This window comes from Diabrotica undecimpunctata, chromosome 7 (assembly GCF_040954645.1).
Source record: "Diabrotica undecimpunctata isolate CICGRU chromosome 7, icDiaUnde3, whole genome shotgun sequence".
NCBI lineage: Eukaryota > Metazoa > Arthropoda > Insecta > Coleoptera > Chrysomelidae > Diabrotica > Diabrotica undecimpunctata.
The window spans coordinates 127873676-127901435 of NC_092809.1; the positions used below are offsets into that span (position 1 = coordinate 127873676).

The 27760-nt window shown below is 31.1% G+C and overlaps 2 protein-coding genes across 3 annotated transcripts; both read right to left on the reverse strand.

Annotated features, from left to right (window-relative positions):
• Positions 1-15274: 15274 nt before the first annotated feature.
• On the reverse strand, positions 15275-22164 carry LOC140445800 (uncharacterized). Of its 2 annotated transcripts, none has more exons than XR_011951443.1 (2): positions 15606-22164; positions 15275-15364 (listed from the first exon to the last, which is right to left on the reverse strand). XR_011951443.1 is itself a non-coding variant. In XM_072538147.1 (2 exons), the coding sequence occupies exon 2, from the start codon at positions 20227-20229 to the stop codon at positions 17518-17520; it is 2712 nt and encodes a 903-aa protein (XP_072394248.1). In that variant the 5' UTR covers positions 20230-20355; positions 20597-22164; the 3' UTR covers positions 15277-17517. The 2 variants fall into 2 exon arrangements, 1 of the variants encoding a protein (XP_072394248.1); XM_072538147.1 differs by having other exon boundaries at positions 15277-20355; positions 20597-22164.
• A 60-nt stretch (positions 22165-22224) lies between these two features.
• LOC140445801 (uncharacterized) lies at positions 22225-27153 on the reverse strand. Its single transcript, XM_072538148.1, has 2 exons — positions 25588-27153; positions 22225-25346 (listed from the first exon to the last, which is right to left on the reverse strand). Exon 2 carries the CDS (start codon positions 25218-25220, stop codon positions 22509-22511), a length of 2712 nt encoding a protein of 903 aa, XP_072394249.1. The 5' UTR covers positions 25221-25346; positions 25588-27153; the 3' UTR covers positions 22225-22508.
• Between the last annotated feature and the right edge of the window lie 607 nt (positions 27154-27760).

Sequence of the window (27760 nt, forward strand, 5' to 3'; positions counted from 1 at the left end):
TACGATTTATGGTTGAAACAAAAAATGCCAAACCTGTATTTTAATCTGTTTTTGACAAATCTGTATATATTTTTGTTAAGTTCGACCCACAGCTATTCAGGATGGCTCGGTTTAAGATATTACAATCTGAATGCTGAGGGAATATTGTGAAAGGTTTGTTAATTATAGAATCAAAATTGTGTGTTTACAATAGCATTTAAATAAGTTTAACCATACCGGTCTGCCATAAATTCCTATCACTAAAAGCGTCTGCCAAAGGAAGAGAGTTTTCTTAGGTTAATTTTTGCCATCAAATTACTGTTGTGATTTTTATATTTCAAAAGAATTTTATTAGCTAAAAACTGTTTTAAACTTGTTTTAAAAAACGGCGCGTGGCACTTTGGGAGTGACGACAGAAGTGAACACTTCTTGTCACGCGTTATTAGTATGTGGATTAATGAAATTTTATGTCTGCTTATTACTGAATTGTCTAATAATAAGAAATTATAAATGTATTTTTTACAACCAAATGTAAATAGTAATTATAATAGAAAAATATTGCGCACATACACACACTTATGCACATACATATATAGGTATTATTAAATAAAAAACAAACAAATAATACAAAAAGAAAGTGAAAACATTAAATTGACTTCTATTTATACTCTTTCATTCACGGCCATAACCAACTTAAAATAATTTACAAATAAGGAATAGACAAATAATACTAAATACCATTACTTAATACAAATATTAGTTTTATTCAAACAACAAAAGGACTAAGACAAGGCTGCTGTCTGTCACCCACCTTATTTAAAATCTATTTGGACAGATCCTTAGTGAAATGGGTAAAAAAATGTAGAAACATGGGAATAACGGTGGAAGAAAACAAGCTATATACACTTTTCTTTGCGGATGACCAGGTAGTAATTGCCGAAGACAGATACGATCTTAGTTATATGGTAAGAAAACTGCAAGAAGAATATGAGGTGGCAGGTCTAAACATGAATATGACAAAATGTGAATATCTCTCAGTGGGAACAGATGAAATATGTGACCTAGTCTTGGAAGACGACAAAAAAAAAGGCGTGCAATCCTGCAAATATTTGGGGGTCATTTTCAACAAGAAGGGAAATAGCGCAGATGAAATCAGGGAAAGAATAAACAAGGGCAGAGCAGCGACCCGTGCCTTAAACTCTCTTCTCTGGCAAAAAAACAATTCGACGAGAAACCAAAAAACACATTTACGGTAGTATAGTCCAAAGTATTACACTTTACGGTTCGGAAGTATGGGACGTCACCAAAACTAATAGAAACAAACTTTTGACGACAGAAATGGATTATCTGAGACGAAGCTGCGGTAGATCGAAATTGGAGAGAGTTAGAAACGAACAAATAAGAAACGAAATGAAAATGGAGAGAAATATCAATGATGACATAGAAAGAAAACAATTAATCTGGTTCGGACATGTTAAAAGAATGCCAGAGTACAGATGGCCTAGGAGAGTACTGGAATGGATCTCTCCTGAAAGAAGAAAGAGAGGACGACCACGGAGAAGTTGGCGCAACGATATTGATGAAGCAATGGCGGCAAGAGACTTAGAAGAGGCAACTGCATATGACAGAAAAAGATGGAAATTGGGGGCGGAGAAGCGGCGACAGCCGTAATAAATCCGTTATTATATATATATATATATATATATATATATATATATATATATATATATATATATATATATATATATATATATATATATATATATATATATATATATATATATATCAAACTGACATCCAGTTTTGATAACGGAAACGTCAAATATACGTTTATTTTTTTATTAGTAATAATTCTGGCTTTATTCGAAAAATATGTCCCTATATGTTGCGGAAGAATGTCCAAAGAATACAAAATAAAATATGAACAGTTGAATTGAACTTAACAAAAAGATAAATACAAATAACCAGAGACGATAAAATAAAAACAAAGAAATTATGGAATAAAATGAAAATAAAATGATTAATTACAAAAAAGTTGGAAAACAGAGCCTGTAGTGGCACGGGCTAGTACAAAGAATGCCAGAACACAGGTGGCCGAAAAGAATATTGGACTGGCAGCCGTCAGAAAGAAGACCTGCTTCAAGATGTAGAACTCACATAGGAAATGCTATGATAGATACAGACCTCAGAGAAGCTGACTGGGAAAATAGAGTGCTGTAGAGTACTAAAACGGACATTGTTCTGAAGCTATTTTCTTGTGGCATTTTAAATTAATTACTATTTAAATGTGAAATAAGCCACAACTAAAGGTTAAAATACGTTTATTGACGTTTTAATTTCCACTTCGGAAATCGTTTTCAAAATACCTAAATTGTGGCTTATTCCCATTTAAATAGTAATTAACTAAAACAGACAACTCATAACGGAAAAAAGCCGAAGAAAAATTATAATTTTATTTTATATATCTGGCAAAAAGATTTCTGTGCTATAATTTGACCATTTAGCTATTTGCGAAGAAGTGTCAAACATATATTTAAATTTTGACATATATTTAAATTTTGACAGTTGTTTAACAATCCTGTATATTGTTTATTAATAAATATTTATATTAAAATAACATCTAGGTATTTTATTTATTTAAAGATAAAACTTTTGGAACACATACAAACACCGAAACTATTTTAGATAACAAAACTGAAACCATGTTCAATGATTTATTGGATATGACCTACTAATTCAGCTATATTTTTGTATATCTGTGGCATTAATGATTTATTTTTAGCATCTGTAAAAAGAGGTACAACAGATAATAGTATGTGATTTTTATGAATGCGGAAAATTTTACTTTTTCGTTGAAAATATTCTGTTATAGTAGTAAATTTTGATTTTAACTTTGATAAAATAAAGGCAGATATCGAGCACAGTTTTATTAATTAAATCTTGCCAAAGTACTTTTGCTCACTAGATTATCTTCAGGGGCATTTCGTCAGTTTTGGGATATCCAACATTCCCAGAATGCCATAAACATAAAATTAATCATGAAGTTAAACAGAACACTACACTAAACAAGGACAAACAGTTTAAAATCATTTAAAAAAAACTGTTCCTGTTCAATGTTCCTCCAGTAAGTTGTCGTTTTCGTGGTATTCCTACTAATCGTCTTCCTATTGGGGAACCGTCTCTTGCCGTCTTTACTACTCTATTTGTTGTCATTCGGCTTATATGATGTTTCCATTCTACTCTTCTATTTCTTATCCAGTTTTTTATGTTCTCCACCTTGCATCTACGTCATATAACTGTACTTCTAGCTCTGTCCCATAGTGTCTTACCATCAATATTTTTCTGTGTTTTCATCTCTGCTGTTTCTAACATCCTTTTTGACCTCTTTGTGTAAGGTCTTGTTTCTGCCGCGTATGTCATTATTGGCCTGATGACTGTTTTGTAAATTCTGCCTTTCGTTTCTTTCCCGATATTTTTATTTTTTTATATTGTTTCATTTAGGCAGCCTGCGGCTCTGTTTGCTCTATTCACTTGATCTTCCACTTCGGTTTCGAGCTTTTCGTAGCTAAACTATAATTCCACTATTTGAAAGAATGATTTCATCATTTAAAGGCAGAGAAGTGGGGAAAGCATATACAGTGGCATACACTCACTTTTATTTCAACGTTAAATATATTATATTTTTTAAATATTATTTGTTTGAAATAGGCCACAATATAAATTTATTTACAGGTTTTTACTGGCGTTTCGATCTCTATATCCAAAGACCGTTTTCAAAGATATACACGATAGGTACATTTATTTTATTGACGTGACAACGTCTTAAATTAGGTTGTGGCTCGGAGTCACTCATGAAAAAGTGTAAAGCCCGCTCACGTCTGTTACGATGAGTCACCGAACGAGAGAGAGGCCCGCCGGACCGGCGAATGCCTTGCGTCTCTCTCCCACTCAAACATGATCGGTCCGCTGGTGCGATGCTATTTCTCCTATCATCGTCCTATCCTCAACAAAATCACTCAAATAGAAATTAGTTAAGTTTAAGTTTACATGTACAATGTTTTAGTAAACAAAATATATTTCTATAGTTAAAATTTGTGCAATTCTTATTTTCATTCAATTCCTTGTTCCTATTGTGCAATTTAATAATATTCATATCAATAAATATTCTACCGAGAAAAAGACGTTGTCACGTAAAATCTTCGCCCGTAAAACCGACTTTACAGGCAACCGATTTTTTGTTTAATATTATATATGACCACTCTTCGAGTGATCCTTAATTTATATATATATATATATATATATATATATATATATATATATATATATATATATATATTATATATATAGATATATATATATATATATATATATATATATATTAAACATATATATAAATTAAGGATCACTCTAAGAGTGGTGCGTTTTTATATTGCATTTTATATATATATATATATATATATATATATATATATATATATATATATATATATATATATTATATTCTTTTGCTGTCATAAAATAGTCTGCTTGTGAATAATGTTTGTCTCTTTTAAATGAGACAAGTTCCAAAACTTAGTTCTTCATGTGTTGCTTTATATCCTCTCTTAGATTGTGTGTATTAAAATTACTTTCTATTACGATTCTTTTCTTTGGTGGAATATGTCTAGCTTTGTCTTCTAATTGATCATCAAACGCATTTCTTTTATTCCCGCTAATTTAGACTGCCTTTTATAACGTAGGTCCAAGAGATAGCAGACTACCTTGCTATAATCTCAAAGCCATGCTAGCGGGCTAAAGGGAGACTATTAATAATATAAGCTATTATACCAACTTGTTTTTTAGTGTTACTTTGCTTACTTACCAAAATTATTATTTCAAATTCATCTCTCGAATGCAAGCAATGCATACTTTTCTTTTTTAAACACAGCTACCAATTCCATACTGCCGTTATATGCAGTTTAAATAACCGAAATATTATAAAGATAGAAAAGTGAGCAAATATAGGTAATATCCAAGTTTTCATATCATAGTTAATCTTATCTGGAACACACATAAATTCCCAGATATTTGACGCAATTCTATAATGTCCAATTATTGATTTCAATTAGTTATTCAAATTAAAAAACCTGACCAACCCTCTCTAACTCCCAAATACTTTCGTCCGATTTCTATTACTTGTATCACCCTCAAACTTATGGAAAAAATGATAAATAAAAGACTCACTTGGTTCGTTGAAAAGCGTAATATTATTCCCTACGCCGCATCCAGCATTCAACGTCATCGGTCTATACTTAATAACCTTGTTCTTCTTCAAATACACATTTCTCAAGCAATCAACAATCAACAAGATGTCGTAACAATTATATTAAACATTGTAGGGGCATTTGATTCAATCTCCAGAAAAGCAATAATTTACAAACTCTCTTACTATAATTTAGATGCTAATATTATCTCCTTTGAAAAAAACTTTCCAACTAAAAGAACCTTTAAACTCATTACCAATGGTAAACTTTCTCAATCTCTTACTTAAAATCAAGGTGTCCCTCAAGGATCTATATTAAGTTTAACTCTACGTATTCTTAAAATCAACGAAATTTGCAGGTACTTTTCTACTTCCATCAAATATGTTAATTCCATTATGATATACACTGACCAACTATTTATTTACTGCCATGGTAAATATGTCCCCACTACATGTAAACTTATATGAAGTGTAGTAAATTTACCACATGATAGATCTAACGAACTAGGGTTCCTAGTCTCTAAGAGCAAAACCAAAATATTAAAATTTTCCACAAGGACCTCCACTCCTTTACCTCAAATGTTATTCAACAATTCTACACTTTCTGTTGTTAATCAATGTCAAATTCTCGGTTTTATGTTTGATTTCAGAATTAAATTGGAAGAATCAAATCTCTGAAATTAAAACCAATTGTTTTTATAGGCTGAACGTTCTTAAAACCCTCAGTCATCTTTAATGGGGTACCGATGAAACTACTTTATTCAGAGTCTACAGAGCCCTCATCCGATCAAAGCTCTACTACGGTAGCTTTGTCTATTTCTCTGCCTCTCGATCTAACATAGATTCAATAAACTTTGTTGTACCGTGAATCCAACGAAAATCCTCTCAGTCTAAGACGACAATCTTTTCTACTTTCGTATGCTGTATCAACACCGGCAAATCCGTTTTATCCCGTGTATTCCCTAATTACCACAATGCCGTCTTCTTCCAATAACAATATCCAACACCTTATTATAAAACCCATACCTCAATTAGGAGTTAGACAGGGCTGTATTCTTTCGCCACTGCTTTTCAACCTGTACACGGAACAAATATTTCTAGAGGCACTGGAAGAGTACCATGAGGGCTTCAAGATTAATGGCGTACCAATAAGTAATTTTCGATATGCAGATGATACTGTTATACTGGCCGATAACATCGAAGATTTACAGATGATGCTAAATAGAGTAAATACAACTGGCAACGAATTTGGACTGAAGATCAATAGAAAGAAAACTGAATTTATAGTGACCAGTAAAAAGAACATTCAACATCTCGATCTGAATACTGAAGCCGAACGTATTGAAAGAGTACACCGATTTAAATATCTGGGATATACAGTAAATGATAAGTGGGACCCAGACGTAGAGATTAAGATCCGAATTAAAATAGCAAGATCCAAATTCATCAAAATTAGAAAGCTCTTAAGCAACCGCCACCTAAGCGTTAACCTCCGATGGCGCGCCACGAAATGCTACGTACTCTCTACGCTACTTTACGGAGTTGAAGGGTAGACGTTAACAGCAGCCACTATAAAGAAGTTAGCGGCTCTAGAAATGTGGCTGTATCGACGCATACTGAGAATACCTTGGACAGACAGAGTGACCAACACAGAGGTATTAAGACGAATGGGTAAAGAGGTGGAATTGTTAACAAATGTTAAAAGGAGGAAAGCGTCATACCTGGGCCACGTCTTCCGTAATGATAAGTACAGTCTGCTACAGCTTATCGTAGAAGGCAAGATTGAAGGTAGAAGAGGTTTGGGCAGAAAGAAGAAATCCTGGCTGAGAAACTTAAGAGAATGGTTTCAAATACCAGAAGCTGCGAACATAATACATGCGGCACAAAACAGAGAAACCTACCGTTTGATGGTCGCCAACCTTCGGTAGAAGACGGCACATAAAGAAGATACCTTAATTAATTTCTCCAGTACTTAAAAATATTGACCTCCTTCTGATCATTTCATTTCCTCTACCTTTACTTCCCCCTGGGTTAAAAATCTTCCTTCAATAGATACCTCACTCATCCTCTTTAACAAACATACATTTTCTAACACTCTTATAAAGAAAGCATTTTTAGAAATTATACAAAATCATATGCTTTAATTCTCTATACCGATGCTTCTACGCTACCACTGGTATTGGCTGTGCAGTAAGCACTAAACATGAACTTGTAAGATCATCTCGGTTACCCTTAACATGCAGCGTTTACACAGGTGAACTATATAGGCTTTTAGATTCCTTATCAAAACAAACATATTGTCATTTGTTCAGATTCCCTTTCATCTATCCATTTAGTCAATGCTATTTTTACTACTCACCCATTCGTTTAAAACATTAATGACATATGCCAAAATCTCTCTGCTCGCGATGTAACAATGTCTTTCATATGGCTGCCTTCTCATACTGGAATTACTGGTAATAAAACAGCAGATCATTTTGCCAAAGAAGGTATCAACCATAGTACTGGGGTCACCCCAATTCAACTAGCATCTTCTTCTTCTTAACATGCCATACACCAAAGCGCGTAGGCGACTATCTCATTACTAGAATTCTGTTCTTGGCGGCGTGACACAGCTCGCCTGTATTGTGTATTCCTGTCCATTCTTTAATATTCCTTAACCAGGATAATTGTTTGCGGCCGGCTCCTCTCCTACCTTCGATCTTCCCTTGTAGGATTAACTGTGGTATTTCATATTTTGCTCCTCTCAATATGTGCCCAAGGTAACCAATCTTGCGATTTTTAATTAATTTAAAGAGTTCTCTTTCCACGCCGGCTCTCTTAAGGACGTCATCGTTTCGAACTCTATCCACCCAAGGTATGCGCATCATTCTTCTTAATGACCACATTTCAAATGCTTCAAGTTTGTTGATAGATGTTTTTTTCAAAGTCCACGTTTCCATGCCATAAAGCAAGATGGACCATATGTAGCACTTGACCATTTTGTAGCGTATTTCGAAATTTAGGTTTTGATTACATAGGAGCGGTCTGAATTGCACAAAAGCTTGTCTTGCCATTTGTATTCGGGTTTTTATCTCTTGTTGTGGATCCGATTGGTCATTGATTGTGGTGCCAAGGTATTTAAAAGTTTTCACGCGTTTTATGCGATCGTCACCTATGCATATTATCAACTAGCTAACGATCTCAAATTCGTTTTCAAAAAGTCAGTAGAGGATACTTGGCAAAACTTATGGCAAAACACTAAAACAATTCTTAATAAAATCCAACTGTTCATTGGTCGTCTCTTCCTGGACTTCCTAACTAGGAGAAAGGCATCGATTATTAGAAGACTCCGAATCAACCACACCAAACTTACCCATGGTTCCTTGATGTCCTGTGGAACTCGTCCAACTTGCCACCATTGCAATGTTTACCTGACTGTACCTAACCGACTGCAGAGAATTCACCAACCTGTATAAAGCACTGGACTTAAAATCTATTCTTCAGGAAATGCTCAACAACTCTACAGAGATCTCAAAAACTATACAGTTTCTAAAAACCGCTAAACTCTACCAGAAGATTTAACATAATAGAAATTATTTAAAGTGATTTAATATTTATTTGTTTTTATTATTTATTATACATTTTATATTATTGTTCCTGTACCAATGGCCATAGTTATCGAGGTATTTTATGTAAATAAAAAAAATATCATAGTTGCGTAATAACAAAGGATCTTGATGATGAGATTAAAATACGAGTGCGAGTTAAAAATGCCAAATCAGTTTTTTAACGAATGAAAAACCCCTCACACATATTACCACATTAGTATATGTGCAATAATTTCCTTTTAAGACTTAATATGTATTAAGACATATTTTTATATTTATATTGCACAAAATAAACAGTAATATCTCAGTTTCTAAAAGAAATATCAATACATAATCCCCAATATAATTCTTCTATTTCCCAATGATACAATTTGACACATTACTCATTACCACGACCGAGGAAAAAAATGTGTGTGTCTATTTCAGATACGTTTCTCCTTATTATAGGACGGCCGATCATTTTTCATGGCAGACTCGAAAAAAGTTATGAACGCTTTTCATCAAAATGTCCAGTTCGAAAACACTTGAGTGGTTTGCGTCTAACATATTAAGAGGAGAGAAACTTTTATTGTATTTTTTGTTCTGACAAATTGTCCAATGATAGAAAACGTAATGAAGAGAAATGTATATTATTTTATTTTAAAGAGGTCTAGATATCAATGAAAATTTTAATTTATTTGGAAAACAAATGTCTGAAATATTCATTCATGTAATTATATATCTCAGAACTTTTATTATTATCATTTATTTATTATAAATCTTAATAAAGAATATATGGATCAAAGAAGATATACCAGAAAATAGTAGGTAACTGGGTTTTTTTTTCTGAAAGCCGTCAATTTTTCTATTTTTTACATCGTCTATTAACTTAATATTATAGTCCTTGGACCTTTAGCAGTCCTACTAACTATACTGAATTCTTTAAAAAACCCAATAAACGTTTCATTTAGCCCTGGTATAATCAGGAGTCTAGCATCAAGGCGTCATCAAACCTTTTTAGTAAAAAAGTGGCACATTGTTTAACTAGGTACCTAGTTTAAAGACAAGTGATGACATATGCACTGTAGAGTATAACCACCTTGGTGAAAAGTTATACTGCCATCAGCAGAACTGCTAATAATATGAGGATAACGATAATATTAAAAGGAAAATATCATTCTGGTTAGTACTTAGTTCTAACGCTGCTCCATATTTAGATACTTAAGTACCCTGGCATGCGATAATAGTTTCATAAAAAAAATAATGGCAATGATAGAAGCTAGGAATAGTCGTTTCCTCGCAGTTAATAAATAATTTATAGCTACGTTTTAAATTTTATAAAAATCAAGAAGGTGGAACACTTTTGACACATCTTGATAGGTGGAAAATACGAAATATTAAGAAATATAATGCAGTTTCCGTGAATGGTTTGGATGCAGTTCAATTGAACTATTTAGGCGCCTAATCAATAAAATTATAATTGCCAATTACCTCCATCTTCTTCCGCCAAAACCTTCTTAACAGGCCACACTTCACCAACTTACACCAGCGCAGGCCTCATCACACTCTTTTCATACACACTCTTCGACATATTATTTTTTGCGGATCAAAATTTGTATGACCTATTTTTTGGAGCACTGGCCAAGTAAAGAAAATTTAAAATTAATTAGCATCTTCGGCTTTTCATTAGTTAATATATTTTGCTGGGTAGAAAAGAAACAAGGTGAAGTTGAAATTTATATAAAATAAAATCTTATGTATTCTTCCATTAATCTAAATAAATAGAATGTTGAACAATGTTCAGAGTTTTGTGTAATTTATGTATATATATATATATATATATATATTAATAATCCGCCTTTGAGTTATCGTTGGCCAAGCCTGTCTATTCTACCAGTCTTCTTCAGATAGATTTCTTGCTGACATTGCTTTTGAAATTCCTTACATCCATGTTGTTGGTGGTCGTCCTTTTCTTTTCTCTGGTGGTATCCATTCTAATATTTTTTTTGGTAGTCTTTCTTTCCCCATAAGTCTAACATGTCCATACACCATGTTAATTGTTGTTTTTCGATGTCTTCTATAATTGATCTTTGTAAATTCATTTGATTCCTTATGTCCTCATTTCTCATATGTTCTAATCTAGACTTTCCCGCTGCTCTCCTCCAAAAATCCATTTCAACTACCAATAGGTTACCTTTAAGTTTTTGTGATAACTGCCATACTTCTGAGCCATAGACGATTACTGGTTTCAATATGGTATTATATATTCTTTTTTTTTTTTTTTTTTTTTTTTTTTTTTCGTTTCCGGTCTTATATTTTTCTACCATAGTACTGAATTCAATGCACCTATAACTCGTTTTCCATTGGTTATTCTGTCTTTTATGGCTTCGTCAGTTCTTCCTGTCTTTGTTAGTTTTAACACCAAATATATTGATCGCATTTCTTAACTTTCTCGTCTTCTAAGTCGAGGTCATCTGCAGTATTTTCTCCTCCTATGCAAAGATATTGCGTTTTTTGTAAATTTACTTCGAGGCACCGTTTTTTGTACTCTTCCATTAGTTTTCTAGCCATATACTCCAGGTCTTCCTTGTCTTGTCCAATAACTACCTGGTCATCTGCATAGTGCAACGTGTATAACGTTTTATCCCAATAGATTGTTATATCTACAAGTAATTTACATATTGATCCAGATAAGAGGAAGACTAATAAACTATTTCAAATAACTATTGATAATCGACTGAACTGAACTGAACATATTTCACAACTAAAGAAAAAGCTAAAAAAGTTCATTATTTGTTATTCCCCAACTAGCAAGGGTTTTCAACTTTGAAACATTAAAAATGACATATTTTTCTTTATCTTATTCACACCTAAACTATAGATTAATAATATAGGGCAATTCAATAAATGCACTTCAATTTTTAGAAAGCCAGAAAAGCTGTCACGATTTATCGTATAGGAGTTAGTTATCTAGAATACTGCCATCCTTTCTTTAGCAAATTAACAATTATGCCGCTACCTGCTCTGTTAATATTTCAAATTTTTACTAAAATTTGCAGAAAACGGTCTCATTCATTAAAGCAGTCTGATGTTCATGTTCAAAATATACGAAATTGTCACTATTCATGAACAAAGCGCTGTGGATGGCGTCTTTCAAATAAAAATTGCCTTAACTATAACTATTACAATATTTTACCAAAAAGTAATTAACATCTAAACTATAATAGTGTCAAAAAAGTTATTAAATAATATTTTCTTCTAAAACATTTGTTTTACTGATCAATCAACTATTTACCGTGGTTTTACCATAAATCATTTTCTGTTTAATCTGTGTTCTTGTTTGTGATATTTTGAAGTTACATTTTTTATTCTCTTTTTATATACTATGTATTTTTGACTTGGTATAAACAATATTTGTATTTGTTTAGTAGTTAAATAAATAAATCTCTAAACTTTAACTCTTAAATATCTTTAATTTCGGCCCTTCCCTGATTTTTCGATCACATGATTCGCTTTCAGATAAAACAAGTGTCCTGTATCTTTTGGTCATAAGTAATCTAGTGTCCTAGTTTTAGTTATGTAGGGACCAAGGTATTTTAATTCTTTTGTTCGTTTTTTTAAGCAATTTAATGTTCCTAACTATTCCTGTTACTTCCAAAAACATTCATTCTATACTTTCTTGCCTTAAGTCCTTCCTCCTTCATATAAATGTTCTTACATTTAAAATTATAAATTCAAGCACAGAAATTCGTCAATAATGTCCGGAATATAGGTTATAAAATAAATAAAATGTATGTGTGTTTTAAGATAATATTAAATAGGCTCTACTTACATTTATCACACTAAATTTGATTCGTAAGAAATCGCTTACCTGTAACAAAATTAAGCACATTAGATTTAACAATAAACACTATGTTATATTCTACATTATTCTGGATTTAAAAACATATAATAACAATACAAATTGCAACAAAATACAAAAATAATTGCCTAGGTAGCCGTTTGGAAGGCCCTGTCAGGTCGTATTAGTCTTTTTTTTTCAAATTTTTTAGACTTTCTGTCAACTTTTTGTTTCAAATTTTCGATATACGTCAGGGATGAACGTAATTCTTTGTAGGGCAATCTTTCAAAAATAAGATCTTAGGGGAGCTTCCTTTCTCTTGATCATTATCGATGGAGAATAACCGATTTCAATCTTTTTGATTATCCGCGGTAAACATTGAAAGGTATTGACAAACAAGGAAGCTGACATTTCTATCAATTAATATCATGAATCAAAAGCTAACAATTGAAAACAAGTTTTTCATTCTGTGTGGTCATCGAATGTGGGTGATTTTAAAATTTTTCTAGTTCTAATTCTGCCTAGTTTAACTATGGGATGTGATGATTGATTCTAATATAATAAAATACTCATTAATAAGTTCGTTTTTAGTGTTATGAAGAAGTTTTGCTGGAGGGAATGAAACTTTTCTTTTAGGAACCCTGGTAAGTATTTGTCCTCGGCGATAGCATGAAGTTTTAAGTGTTTGTTTGGCTCGGTTGTTTGAGCCAATTATCGTGCCGGGGGTTAGAATTATGTCCTTAATTCATGTTATGTTGGCTACTTGGTGGATGAGTGCTGACGGGTAGTTTCTGCGCTCCCTCATGCAGAATCTAAGTATTTTTTGTGTCCATAATGGTGTTCATTTGGCGGGTGTTAAGCGAAGCATAGACACATGCCTTATATTCGATTATTGGTCTTATATAGGTTTTGTAGGTGTGCAATAGTGTTTAATTTGACGTATTGCCTACTTTACCACACAACGCTGCCAGGTGTTTTTTTACCCTGTCTAGGGTGCTTTTTATGTCGGTTTTCCAATTAAAAGTCCAGCTAAAATGAACTCTCAAATACGACACCGAGTTTCTGAAAATAAGGTCTTCTCCTTGCAGGGTTATCCGGCCCTGAGCATCACAAGATATTTAAATAATATTAATTGAGTTTTGGAGGCGTTACTCCACTCTCTTCACTCTTCATCTATTGCACCACTCTTAGTCACTCTTCATCTATTGCACCACCTAACAATTCTATTTAGGTAATGTTAAGCTCTATCGAGTACAGACATTTGTTCAAGCATTCTATGTGGGCCTGATGTAAGGAGCGCATTGTCATCAGCATCTAACAGTAGGGGGAATTCCGATCTATATGTCACTGTTTTAGAGTGGGTACAATTGAATATTAGATAAAGGAAACTTAAGTATTTATTTTTCTTTCTAACCTAACTATTTGTCTTTCTAAATTAAATTTAAAATCGATTTGATGTTGTACTATTTTATTTTTTAATTCTATGTGTTGTTGTATTATTTTATTTTTTAATCGTTTTGTTGCTGTGTTATTTCATTTTTTAAATCGTTTTGTTGTTCTTCGAATTTGTCTATTCTACTAGTAATTTGAGTTACCTATAACTGAAAATTTTCGTGAATTTGAGATAAACCATTTATGAGTTTCACTTTTACTTTTCTATGTTTCTCTTTTACTTTTACTCTACTCTTCTCCTTCACCTTCCCGCGCTTCTTCTTTTCGTCTTTCTTTTCTTGTCTACGCGACTTATTTTTCTATTTATCTTCTTGTTTTATTTTTAAGAACCGTGCAAGAGGTCCTCATCCATTTATTTATTAACTTTAGTAGTGTAACGATCTGCATCGCCTCCATACCGATAGCGCTTCATATTCACGCATCTTTGCCAGAAGTCCCTTCTCCATTGATGTGCGCTAGAGGAGATGGAAGACTTTCGATCGTATAAAACGCAGCCGCCGTATGAAAAACCAGAGAGTTCTGTCGGAGTATTGATCTGACAACAACTCCACTGGCCCAAGGGTATTGAAGGCCAACTGCTTCTGCTAGGCTATAATATCGATCTAGTGGCAGGGCCATACTTGGTATTGATCTGAGATATACCTATTCTCTTCTGTGTCTAAGTACTGATTAGACGCCGTCTGTTCCTTATTGGGCCGAATGTTGATTGGCCCGCTCTATCTCTACTCCTTCGATCCGTTTTCCTACCGTCAGTGTCCTGTGTATAAGTGTATTAACACAGCACAACTGCTGTTTAGATTTTATATCAATAATTGTGTTTTATTTTTCGCAGATATTAAACAGTGGGTAATACCATCGTGGATGCCGTCGTCACCAGGATTAATGATTTAATTTTTATTGTATTAATACCTAGAATCTAATTTTATTTTGTTATTTATTTATTTCGAATATATTTTTATTTAACTTAAACCTGTGTTTTACTGAGTCTGCTATCTAAAAGAGATACCCGTCACAGTAGATCTTGTATTAACCATAAATAATTATTTAGTTCTCTCTTATTCCACCACTGTCACCAATGTAAAACTTCTTTTAAATAACTTTATTCAATAAAAACTTGTTTACAATATCATGAATGTGTTGCTTGTGTGAGTCCATTTCAAAAGGTGAAAGAAATAATAAGTTAGACTTACTCACAATCAATTTAATTTAACTAATCGGACGACCGGTTTCGCTTTCTACAATATGCAAAGCATCTTCAGGTCACGATACAAAGTTAAAATGCTGAAAACAATAATCCCATATTAGGGTGTTGTCTAATAAAGATAAAAACATAGGTAGGTGATACAAATTATATAAATTACAGTAATTATGCCAATATTACATGTCTGTGGTTTTATAAATGAATAAAATAATAATAATAAAATGTTTAAGCAGACAAGGTAAGACCCACAAATTGGTAACATCGTCTATTAAACTGTAATGAATCAATAAATAAATGAACAACTAAATAAACATTACTTACATGCCGGTACTCTATTAATTGATGGTTGAAAGAACATGGTTCAAACTATCTTGGATTGTTGATTGGAGAACTCAGGTTAACTATTGTAATTGTTTAACAGTAAACTGGGAAGTTCTTGAGGAGACAGATTTTATCCAATGAAGTAGAGATAAGTGGAATGTATTGTTTGTTTTATGAAAGTAATGTTCTATACCATTAATTTATTTAAAGTTATTTAAGTTTATTCTGGAGATATATTTATGAAATATGTGTTATTTATTGAGATTTTATGTTTTGTTCTGTAAGGTGACAGTTGTAAGACAATGAATAGGAATGGATGTATAGATTGTGTGGGTGTGCAATTGTATAAACTTGAAGTTATCAAAATTTCTTTGATAAATTTGTTGCAATAACTGGCAAATTATTGTAAAGTCGAAAGATTTTAAGTTAAAATTAAATTAAGACACTTTTACACACACAGAAACACACAGAAAACACTTTAAAAACGGGGGACGAAACAAACATTTAATTAAAAATAAAAGGAGAGGATTTCCAAAGAACTACATTTCTTATTAGGAGACAATGAGTTTTTTATGTGCTGTTTATCAGATTTTAGAGGTAAACTTGACAAATGTAGGTTAAAGTGTGACAGTTCTTCTTCTATTTTAAATGCTGTAAGTTAAGTTATCCAGTTTATGAGACAAGCTGATATTAATAAAATCTAAATTATTTTAATTTTAGATATCAAAGTTATTTGATGTGTTAATATTGGCATACTTTAACAAACTTTAAATAATTGATTTCAATGTAACAATATAAATAATTGTAATACTTATGCTATGATAACTAACTCAGCTAAGTCAAAGTTACAGAACAAACTTAAGTGATTATTTGTTAATTAAATTAAAATATGTACATTTGTATTGAAAATGTATAATGTATAACTAAATTACAAACTTTCTTTGAAAATAATTATTGGTGTGAGTCATCTGTCATGGTGTGTATAAGTATTTTAAATATTTATTCAAATTCTGATATGTTAATATGGAACTGAAAATAATAAGCAAATAAACCATTGTTGATAAAGTTATTTATAAATTAAAGAAAATTAAAGAAATTGACTGAAAATTAAGTATTCTAAGGTTAGTTGGTAATTTTAATATCTGACAGTTGGGACCGGAAATTGGTTATACCAACAGGTAAAAGGTTCTCTATTTAAACCGGTGTAAAGTAAAATTATTCTTATTTCAATTTTCCAATACCATGAAGAGGTATCCTCACACCGACACGAACATTGGTGAGTTTGTACAATAATTTCTGTGACACTTTAACAATTTTAAATTTAAAACAGTTTATAGTTAAAATATAATATTTCTATTAGAAAATGTAGATTTGCTAATTATTAGGATTAACAAAATTCTATTTAATTAATACTGCCAGTCTGAACGAATTTACCATGTTGTGTTGGGAACAATCAAACCACGTGTTAATTTGAAGTTAAATATTTTGTAAAATGAGTGTATTTCGCAACCGGATGGGGTGTAATAATAATTTTGGGTTAAATAAGTTGAGGTACCATACCAGTTCAATACTGATGTTTTATATAGTTTTAGGAAAATGTAGTTTAAAGTAATATGTTAATGAATCCAGTGAACAAAAACTTAATCAATGGGGACCGTATTTTAAACTTTATGTAGAAATTCAAATAATCTGAGGAGTATATCAAATGTATTTGGATGTATATGGGATACTGGAATAAAAAGTTTGACCATGATGTTGAAGTTAATTCCAGAAAATGTGCATGAAGATAATGGATACTGTATGGAAAACCTCATATGGAAGAAGATATTGGGTAATCAATTATATAAGTATATGGATTTTGGTGTGGAAAGCAGAAATGGAGTGAGATCAGGTAAAATTATTAATATTAAGTTTATATCAGTACTGAGTATACTGGTGTGTACTCTAGTTCTAACTGTGCATTTAAAGTTTCAGCTGTGTGATTTTTCAGAGATTTTAATATTTCTAAATGTTCCAGGTTATTGAGTAATAAGCCTTTGTTGCAAGTATGGAGGATTGTGAAATCAGTTTGTGGATCAAAGTTATGGTTTTTATGTCGGATATGTTGGGAGAAGTGTGATTGACCCGATGTTGGCCGTTCTATATATCTAAGATGTTCTTTTAGTCTAATATTGAAGGATCTGAAGGTTCTACCAATATAGCATGCATTGCAGGTATGGCAGCTCAACTTATACACTCCGCTATACTCAAGTGAGTTACGTTTATCCTTGTTATTCAAGAAAGTCAATCCTAAATTAGAGGCAGTTTTAAAAGAGATGTTTATGTAGTCATCAAAGATTTTTGCTATTTTATAAGAAAGATCACCTATGTATGTTAAAGATCTGTAAGGTTTTTGTTCCACCATTTCATTAGAATGTTGTGTATATACTTGGTGTTCTAACATTCTATTAGTCTTTTTATGTAAAATTTTATTCACTAGATTAATGGAATAACCATTATTTATAGCTATTTGTTGAATAATTTTTAATTCTTTATTGAATGATGTTAAAGTTAATGGTAACGATATTAAACGATTAATGTAACTGTAGAATGCTGCCATTTTGTGTTGAATAGGATGGTGTGAGTCAGCTGGTATAACTGTACCAGTATGCGTTGGCTTTCTATAAATATCAAGGATAATCGTGCTATTATTTAATGTTAATGTTAAATCTAAGAAATTTAAGCTATTTGAGTCATCTTGAATCTCCAGTGTAAATTTTATGGTGTGGTGTAATTGATTAAGGTAATCTAAGAAAGAGTGTAGATTATCAAGAGAACCACCCCATACAATAAATGTGTCATCTACGTATCTCGAATAGAACTTGATGTAATTAGTAAAAGGATTGTTATTCAATATTTTGTTAGATTCAAGATCATTCAAAAAGATATCTGCAAGAATTGGGGATAGAGGGGAACCCATTGCTAGTCCATCTGGTTGCACAAATGTCTCGTTATTGAAATTGAAAAAATTCTGGCTCAGGCAAATATTCAAAAGCTCTGCATATTCAATTATTTGATTAGGAGAGTAATTGTTATTCCACAAGTCCATAGTAATTATACTAATGACTTCTTGTGTTGGGATATTTGTAAATAGATTAGTGATATCTAAGGATATCAGTATGTCACCTGTGGAAAACTTTAATGAAGTTAATTTATTGGCTAAACTTAGATTATTATTAACTATATATTCAAATTTATTATTGTATAATGTTTTAAGGAATTGATTTAAATATGTTGCTAAGGCAAATGTTGGAGAGTTCGAAAAAGATACTACAGGTCTGATTGGGATGTCTTCGAAAATGTTTGTTTTATGTATTTTCAATAGCCCATATAATCGGGGAATAATTGATTTGTTTGGTGAAAGTTTCTTTTTGGTGATAGCATCTAGTACTTCATTACTGTCATTAATTAAGGTTTTAACTTTATTGGTAAAAGATTTAATATTGACTGCTTTAGTTATGAACTTATTGTCATCAATGAATTTCAATACTTTTTTAGTGTAATCAGAGGTATTCAAGACAACTACTGTATTACCTTTATCTGCTTTTGTTATTGTTAGATTATTCTCTGTTATTTTTTGATTAATGGATTTTATGACATGTTTGAAGTTGTTATTAGATCTGAAAGCAGCTCTGTGGTTATGAGTATTGTTTGATTTTACCATATCTTTTCTAAATAAAACCTTTAGTTTATCCCTGATTTCTTCTGTGTGGTCATTCGGGACTAATGTTAAGATACTTTCACATTCTGCTCCAAGTAACTCTAGATTTTTTAGGTGTTGTTTTCTAGAATCTAGGGGGGGGTTAAATTTAAATCCCTTTTGGAGCAAGTTGGTCTCATTGGTTGAAAACACTGTTGTTGAGTAGTTAATGAATGGTGTATAAAAGGGGTGTTGTGCAGAGGTTGTTGAGTAATCGCCTGGGTCAGAAGAAAAAGATGTATTTGGACTAGGGGTATGATTGGGTGTCTCGTTCAGACTAGAAGTAGAAAAGGAAGAAGAAAAGTTATTCATTATTTGTTCTGAAAGATTTGAAACATCTATAGAATTATTATAAGAGCTAGGTATATGTGAAGAATTGTGATTAAGATTATTTGATGTTAGGTCATTATTAGTTTGTGTACTTAAAATTCTATTGTTATTGTGTTGGTTAGTTTTGTACTTTAAATTATTGATTTTTGTACTTGATTTTCTGTACTGTCTCCTCCTAAGGTAATCCAATGTACCATGCAGATTGCACATCCACTCATCGAATTCCTGTGGGGTCAATTTTATGTGTAAATTGTCATATGTCGCCTTCAGTTGTAAATCTATGGTGTAAATTGTTTGGTATATTTTCCTAATCTCGTCTCTGATGATGGATCTTCCCAAAATGTTTATCTGTTTTACTGTTGCTGTGGTGAAATTGAATTCTCTAAGTCTACCTTTAACGTAGCTAGGTAATAGATTGAACCTAAGACATTGGTTGTTAAAAAATATCTTTGATTTTTGTAGCATTTTTTTGATGTTAAGTTCTTTGTACCGGTGTAGCAAAAAAGCTAGTCTAGCATTATTCAAATCATGAATGTGTTGCTTGTGTGAGTCCATTTCAAAAGGTGAAAGAAATAATAAGTTAGACTTACTCACAATCAATTTAATTTAACTAATCGGACGACCGGTTTCGCTTTCTACAATATGCAAAGCATCTTCAGGTCACGATACAAAGTTAAAATGCTGAAAACAATAATCCCATATTAGGGTGTTGTCTAATAAAGATAAAAACATAGGTAGGTGATACAAATTATATAAATTACAGTAATTATGCCAATATTACATGTCTGTGGTTTTATAAATGAATAAAATAATAATAATAAAATGTTTAAGCAGACAAGGTAAGACCCACAAATTGGTAACATCGTCTATTAAACTGTAATGAATCAATAAATAAATGAACAACTAAATAAACATTACTTACATGCCGGTACTCTATTAATTGATGGTTGAAAGAACATGGTTCAAACTATCTTGGATTGTTGATTGGAGAACTCAGGTTAACTATTGTAATTGTTTAACAGTAAACTGGGAAGTTCTTGAGGAGACAGATTTTATCCAATGAAGTAGAGATAAGTGGAATGTATTGTTTGTTTTATGAAAGTAATGTTCTATACCATTAATTTATTTAAAGTTATTTAAGTTTATTCTGGAGATATATTTATGAAATATGTGTTATTTATTGAGATTTTATGTTTTGTTCTGTAAGGTGACAGTTGTAAGACAATGAATAGGAATGGATGTATAGATTGTGTGGGTGTGCAATTGTATAAACTTGAAGTTATCAAAATTTCTTTGATAAATTTGTTGCAATAACTGGCAAATTATTGTAAAGTCGAAAGATTTTAAGTTAAAATTAAATTAAGACACTTTTACACACACAGAAACACACAGAAAACACTTTAAAAACGGGGGACGAAACAAACATTTAATTAAAAATAAAAGGAGAGGATTTCCAAAGAACTACATTTCTTATTAGGAGACAATGAGTTTTTTATGTGCTGTTTATCAGATTTTAGAGGTAAACTTGACAAATGTAGGTTAAAGTGTGACAGTTCTTCTTCTATTTTAAATGCTGTAAGTTAAGTTATCCAGTTTATGAGACAAGCTGATATTAATAAAATCTAAATTATTTTAATTTTAGATATCAAAGTTATTTGATGTGTTAATATTGGCATACTTTAACAAACTTTAAATAATTGATTTCAATGTAACAATATAAATAATTGTAATACTTATGCTATGATAACTAACTCAGCTAAGTCAAAGTTACAGAACAAACTTAAGTGATTATTTGTTAATTAAATTAAAATATGTACATTTGTATTGAAAATGTATAATGTATAACTAAATTACAAACTTTCTTTGAAAATAATTATTGGTGTGAGTCATCTGTCATGGTGTGTATAAGTATTTTAAATATTTATTCAAATTCTGATATGTTAATATGGAACTGAAAATAATAAGCAAATAAACCATTGTTGATAAAGTTATTTATAAATTAAAGAAAATTAAAGAAATTGACTGAAAATTAAGTATTCTAAGGTTAGTTGGTAATTTTAATATCTGACAGTTGGGACCGGAAATTGGTTATACCAACAGGTAAAAGGTTCTCTATTTAAACCGGTGTAAAGTAAAATTATTCTTATTTCAATTTTCCAATACCATGAAGAGGTATCCTCACACCGACACGAACATTGGTGAGTTTGTACAATAATTTCTGTGACACTTTAACAATTTTAAATTTAAAACAGTTTATAGTTAAAATATAATATTTCTATTAGAAAATGTAGATTTGCTAATTATTAGGATTAACAAAATTCTATTTAATTAATACTGCCAGTCTGAACGAATTTACCATGTTGTGTTGGGAACAATCAAACCACGTGTTAATTTGAAGTTAAATATTTTGTAAAATGAGTGTATTTCGCAACCGGATGGGGTGTAATAATAATTTTGGGTTAAATAAGTTGAGGTACCATACCAGTTCAATACTGATGTTTTATATAGTTTTAGGAAAATGTAGTTTAAAGTAATATGTTAATGAATCCAGTGAACAAAAACTTAATCAATGGGGACCGTATTTTAAACTTTATGTAGAAATTCAAATAATCTGAGGAGTATATCAAATGTATTTGGATGTATATGGGATACTGGAATAAAAAGTTTGACCATGATGTTGAAGTTAATTCCAGAAAATGTGCATGAAGATAATGGATACTGTATGGAAAACCTCATATGGAAGAAGATATTGGGTAATCAATTATATAAGTATATGGATTTTGGTGTGGAAAGCAGAAATGGAGTGAGATCAGGTAAAATTATTAATATTAAGTTTATATCAGTACTGAGTATACTGGTGTGTACTCTAGTTCTAACTGTGCATTTAAAGTTTCAGCTGTGTGATTTTTCAGAGATTTTAATATTTCTAAATGTTCCAGGTTATTGAGTAATAAGCCTTTGTTGCAAGTATGGAGGATTGTGAAATCAGTTTGTGGATCAAAGTTATGGTTTTTATGTCGGATATGTTGGGAGAAGTGTGATTGACCCGATGTTGGCCGTTCTATATATCTAAGATGTTCTTTTAGTCTAATATTGAAGGATCTGAAGGTTCTACCAATATAGCATGCATTGCAGGTATGGCAGCTCAACTTATACACTCCGCTATACTCAAGTGAGTTACGTTTATCCTTGTTATTCAAGAAAGTCAATCCTAAATTAGAGGCAGTTTTAAAAGAGATGTTTATGTAGTCATCAAAGATTTTTGCTATTTTATAAGAAAGATCACCTATGTATGTTAAAGATCTGTAAGGTTTTTGTTCCACCATTTCATTAGAATGTTGTGTATATACTTGGTGTTCTAACATTCTATTAGTCTTTTTATGTAAAATTTTATTCACTAGATTAATGGAATAACCATTATTTATAGCTATTTGTTGAATAATTTTTAATTCTTTATTGAATGATGTTAAAGTTAATGGTAACGATATTAAACGATTAATGTAACTGTAGAATGCTGCCATTTTGTGTTGAATAGGATGGTGTGAGTCAGCTGGTATAACTGTACCAGTATGCGTTGGCTTTCTATAAATATCAAGGATAATCGTGCTATTATTTAATGTTAATGTTAAATCTAAGAAATTTAAGCTATTTGAGTCATCTTGAATCTCCAGTGTAAATTTTATGGTGTGGTGTAATTGATTAAGGTAATCTAAGAAAGAGTGTAGATTATCAAGAGAACCACCCCATACAATAAATGTGTCATCTACGTATCTCGAATAGAACTTGATGTAATTAGTAAAAGGATTGTTATTCAATATTTTGTTAGATTCAAGATCATTCAAAAAGATATCTGCAAGAATTGGGGATAGAGGGGAACCCATTGCTAGTCCATCTGGTTGCACAAATGTCTCGTTATTGAAATTGAAAAAATTCTGGCTCAGGCAAATATTCAAAAGCTCTGCATATTCAATTATTTGATTAGGAGAGTAATTGTTATTCCACAAGTCCATAGTAATTATACTAATGACTTCTTGTGTTGGGATATTTGTAAATAGATTAGTGATATCTAAGGATATCAGTATGTCACCTGTGGAAAACTTTAATGAAGTTAATTTATTGGCTAAACTTAGATTATTATTAACTATATATTCAAATTTATTATTGTATAATGTTTTAAGGAATTGATTTAAATATGTTGCTAAGGCAAATGTTGGAGAGTTCGAAAAAGATACTACAGGTCTGATTGGGATGTCTTCGAAAATGTTTGTTTTATGTATTTTCAATAGCCCATATAATCGGGGAATAATTGATTTGTTTGGTGAAAGTTTCTTTTTGGTGATAGCATCTAGTACTTCATTACTGTCATTAATTAAGGTTTTAACTTTATTGGTAAAAGATTTAATATTGACTGCTTTAGTTATGAACTTATTGTCATCAATGAATTTCAATACTTTTTTAGTGTAATCAGAGGTATTCAAGACAACTACTGTATTACCTTTATCTGCTTTTGTTATTGTTAGATTATTCTCTGTTATTTTTTGATTAATGGATTTTATGACATGTTTGAAGTTGTTATTAGATCTGAAAGCAGCTCTGTGGTTATGAGTATTGTTTGATTTTACCATATCTTTTCTAAATAAAACCTTTAGTTTATCCCTGATTTCTTCTGTGTGGTCATTCGGGACTAATGTTAAGATACTTTCACATTCTGCTCCAAGTAACTCTAGATTTTTTAGGTGTTGTTTTCTAGAATCTAGGGGGGGGTTAAATTTAAATCCCTTTTGGAGCAAGTTGGTCTCATTGGTTGAAAACACTGTTGTTGAGTAGTTAATGAATGGTGTATAAAAGGGGTGTTGTGCAGAGGTTGTTGAGTAATCGCCTGGGTCAGAAGAAAAAGATGTATTTGGACTAGGGGTATGATTGGGTGTCTCGTTCAGACTAGAAGTAGAAAAGGAAGAAGAAAAGTTATTCATTATTTGTTCTGAAAGATTTGAAACATCTATAGAATTATTATAAGAGCTAGGTATATGTGAAGAATTGTGATTAAGATTATTTGATGTTAGGTCATTATTAGTTTGTGTACTTAAAATTCTATTGTTATTGTGTTGGTTAGTTTTGTACTTTAAATTATTGATTTTTGTACTTGATTTTCTGTACTGTCTCCTCCTAAGGTAATCCAATGTACCATGCAGATTGCACATCCACTCATCGAATTCCTGTGGGGTCAATTTTATGTGTAAATTGTCATATGTCGCCTTCAGTTGTAAATCTATGGTGTAAATTGTTTGGTATATTTTCCTAATCTCGTCTCTGATGATGGATCTTCCCAAAATGTTTATCTGTTTTACTGTTGCTGTGGTGAAATTGAATTCTCTAAGTCTACCTTTAACGTAGCTAGGTAATAGATTGAACCTAAGACATTGGTTGTTAAAAAATATCTTTGATTTTTGTAGCATTTTTTTGATGTTAAGTTCTTTGTACCGGTGTAGCAAAAAAGCTAGTCTAGCATTATTCAAATCATGAATGTGTTGCTTGTGTGAGTCCATTTCAAAAGGTGAAAGAAATAATAAGTTAGACTTACTCACAATCAATTTAATTTAACTAATCGGACGACCGGTTTCGCTTTCTACAATATGCAAAGCATCTTCAGGTCACGATACAAAGTTAAAATGCTGAAAACAATAATCCCATATTAGGGTGTTGTCTAATAAAGATAAAAACATAGGTAGGTGATACAAATTATATAAATTACAGTAATTATGCCAATATTACATGTCTGTGGTTTTATAAATGAATAAAATAATAATAATAAAATGTTTAAGCAGACAAGGTAAGACCCACAAATTGGTAACATCGTCTATTAAACTGTAATGAATCAATAAATAAATGAACAACTAAATAAACATTACTTACATGCCGGTACTCTATTAATTGATGGTTGAAAGAACATGGTTCAAACTATCTTGGATTGTTGATTGGAGAACTCAGGTTAACTATTGTAATTGTTTAACAGTAAACTGGGAAGTTCTTGAGGAGACAGATTTTATCCAATGAAGTAGAGATAAGTGGAATGTATTGTTTGTTTTATGAAAGTAATGTTCTATACCATTAATTTATTTAAAGTTATTTAAGTTTATTCTGGAGATATATTTATGAAATATGTGTTATTTATTGAGATTTTATGTTTTGTTCTGTAAGGTGACAGTTGTAAGACAATGAATAGGAATGGATGTATAGATTGTGTGGGTGTGCAATTGTATAAACTTGAAGTTATCAAAATTTCTTTGATAAATTTGTTGCAATAACTGGCAAATTATTGTAAAGTCGAAAGATTTTAAGTTAAAATTAAATTAAGACACTTTTACACACACAGAAACACACAGAAAACACTTTAAAAACGGGGGACGAAACAAACATTTAATTAAAAATAAAAGGAGAGGATTTCCAAAGAACTACATTTCTTATTAGGAGACAATGAGTTTTTTATGTGCTGTTTATCAGATTTTAGAGGTAAACTTGACAAATGTAGGTTAAAGTGTGACAGTTCTTCTTCTATTTTAAATGCTGTAAGTTAAGTTATCCAGTTTATGAGACAAGCTGATATTAATAAAATCTAAATTATTTTAATTTTAGATATCAAAGTTATTTGATGTGTTAATATTGGCATACTTTAACAAACTTTAAATAATTGATTTCAATGTAACAATATAAATAATTGTAATACTTATGCTATGATAACTAACTCAGCTAAGTCAAAGTTACAGAACAAACTTAAGTGATTATTTGTTAATTAAATTAAAATATGTACATTTGTATTGAAAATGTATAATGTATAACTAAATTACAAACTTTCTTTGAAAATAATTATTGGTGTGAGTCATCTGTCATGGTGTGTATAAGTATTTTAAATATTTATTCAAATTCTGATATGTTAATATGGAACTGAAAATAATAAGCAAATAAACCATTGTTGATAAAGTTATTTATAAATTAAAGAAAATTAAAGAAATTGACTGAAAATTAAGTATTCTAAGGTTAGTTGGTAATTTTAATATCTGACAGTTGGGACCGGAAATTGGTTATACCAACAGGTAAAAGGTTCTCTATTTAAACCGGTGTAAAGTAAAATTATTCTTATTTCAATTTTCCAATACCATGAAGAGGTATCCTCACACCGACACGAACATTGGTGAGTTTGTACAATAATTTCTGTGACACTTTAACAATTTTAAATTTAAAACAGTTTATAGTTAAAATATAATATTTCTATTAGAAAATGTAGATTTGCTAATTATTAGGATTAACAAAATTCTATTTAATTAATACTGCCAGTCTGAACGAATTTACCATGTTGTGTTGGGAACAATCAAACCACGTGTTAATTTGAAGTTAAATATTTTGTAAAATGAGTGTATTTCGCAACCGGATGGGGTGTAATAATAATTTTGGGTTAAATAAGTTGAGGTACCATACCAGTTCAATACTGATGTTTTATATAGTTTTAGGAAAATGTAGTTTAAAGTAATATGTTAATGAATCCAGTGAACAAAAACTTAATCAATGGGGACCGTATTTTAAACTTTATGTAGAAATTCAAATAATCTGAGGAGTATATCAAATGTATTTGGATGTATATGGGATACTGGAATAAAAAGTTTGACCATGATGTTGAAGTTAATTCCAGAAAATGTGCATGAAGATAATGGATACTGTATGGAAAACCTCATATGGAAGAAGATATTGGGTAATCAATTATATAAGTATATGGATTTTGGTGTGGAAAGCAGAAATGGAGTGAGATCAGGTAAAATTATTAATATTAAGTTTATATCAGTACTGAGTATACTGGTGTGTACTCTAGTTCTAACTGTGCATTTAAAGTTTCAGCTGTGTGATTTTTCAGAGATTTTAATATTTCTAAATGTTCCAGGTTATTGAGTAATAAGCCTTTGTTGCAAGTATGGAGGATTGTGAAATCAGTTTGTGGATCAAAGTTATGGTTTTTATGTCGGATATGTTGGGAGAAGTGTGATTGACCCGATGTTGGCCGTTCTATATATCTAAGATGTTCTTTTAGTCTAATATT

What these genes read in the sequence shown, in the direction of transcription:
- LOC140445800 (XM_072538147.1), bottom strand. Translation starts at nt 20,229, where the DNA reads ATGGACTCACACAAGCAACACATTCATGATTTGAATAATGCTAGACTA.
- LOC140445801 (XM_072538148.1), bottom strand. Translation starts at nt 25,220, where the DNA reads ATGGACTCACACAAGCAACACATTCATGATTTGAATAATGCTAGACTA.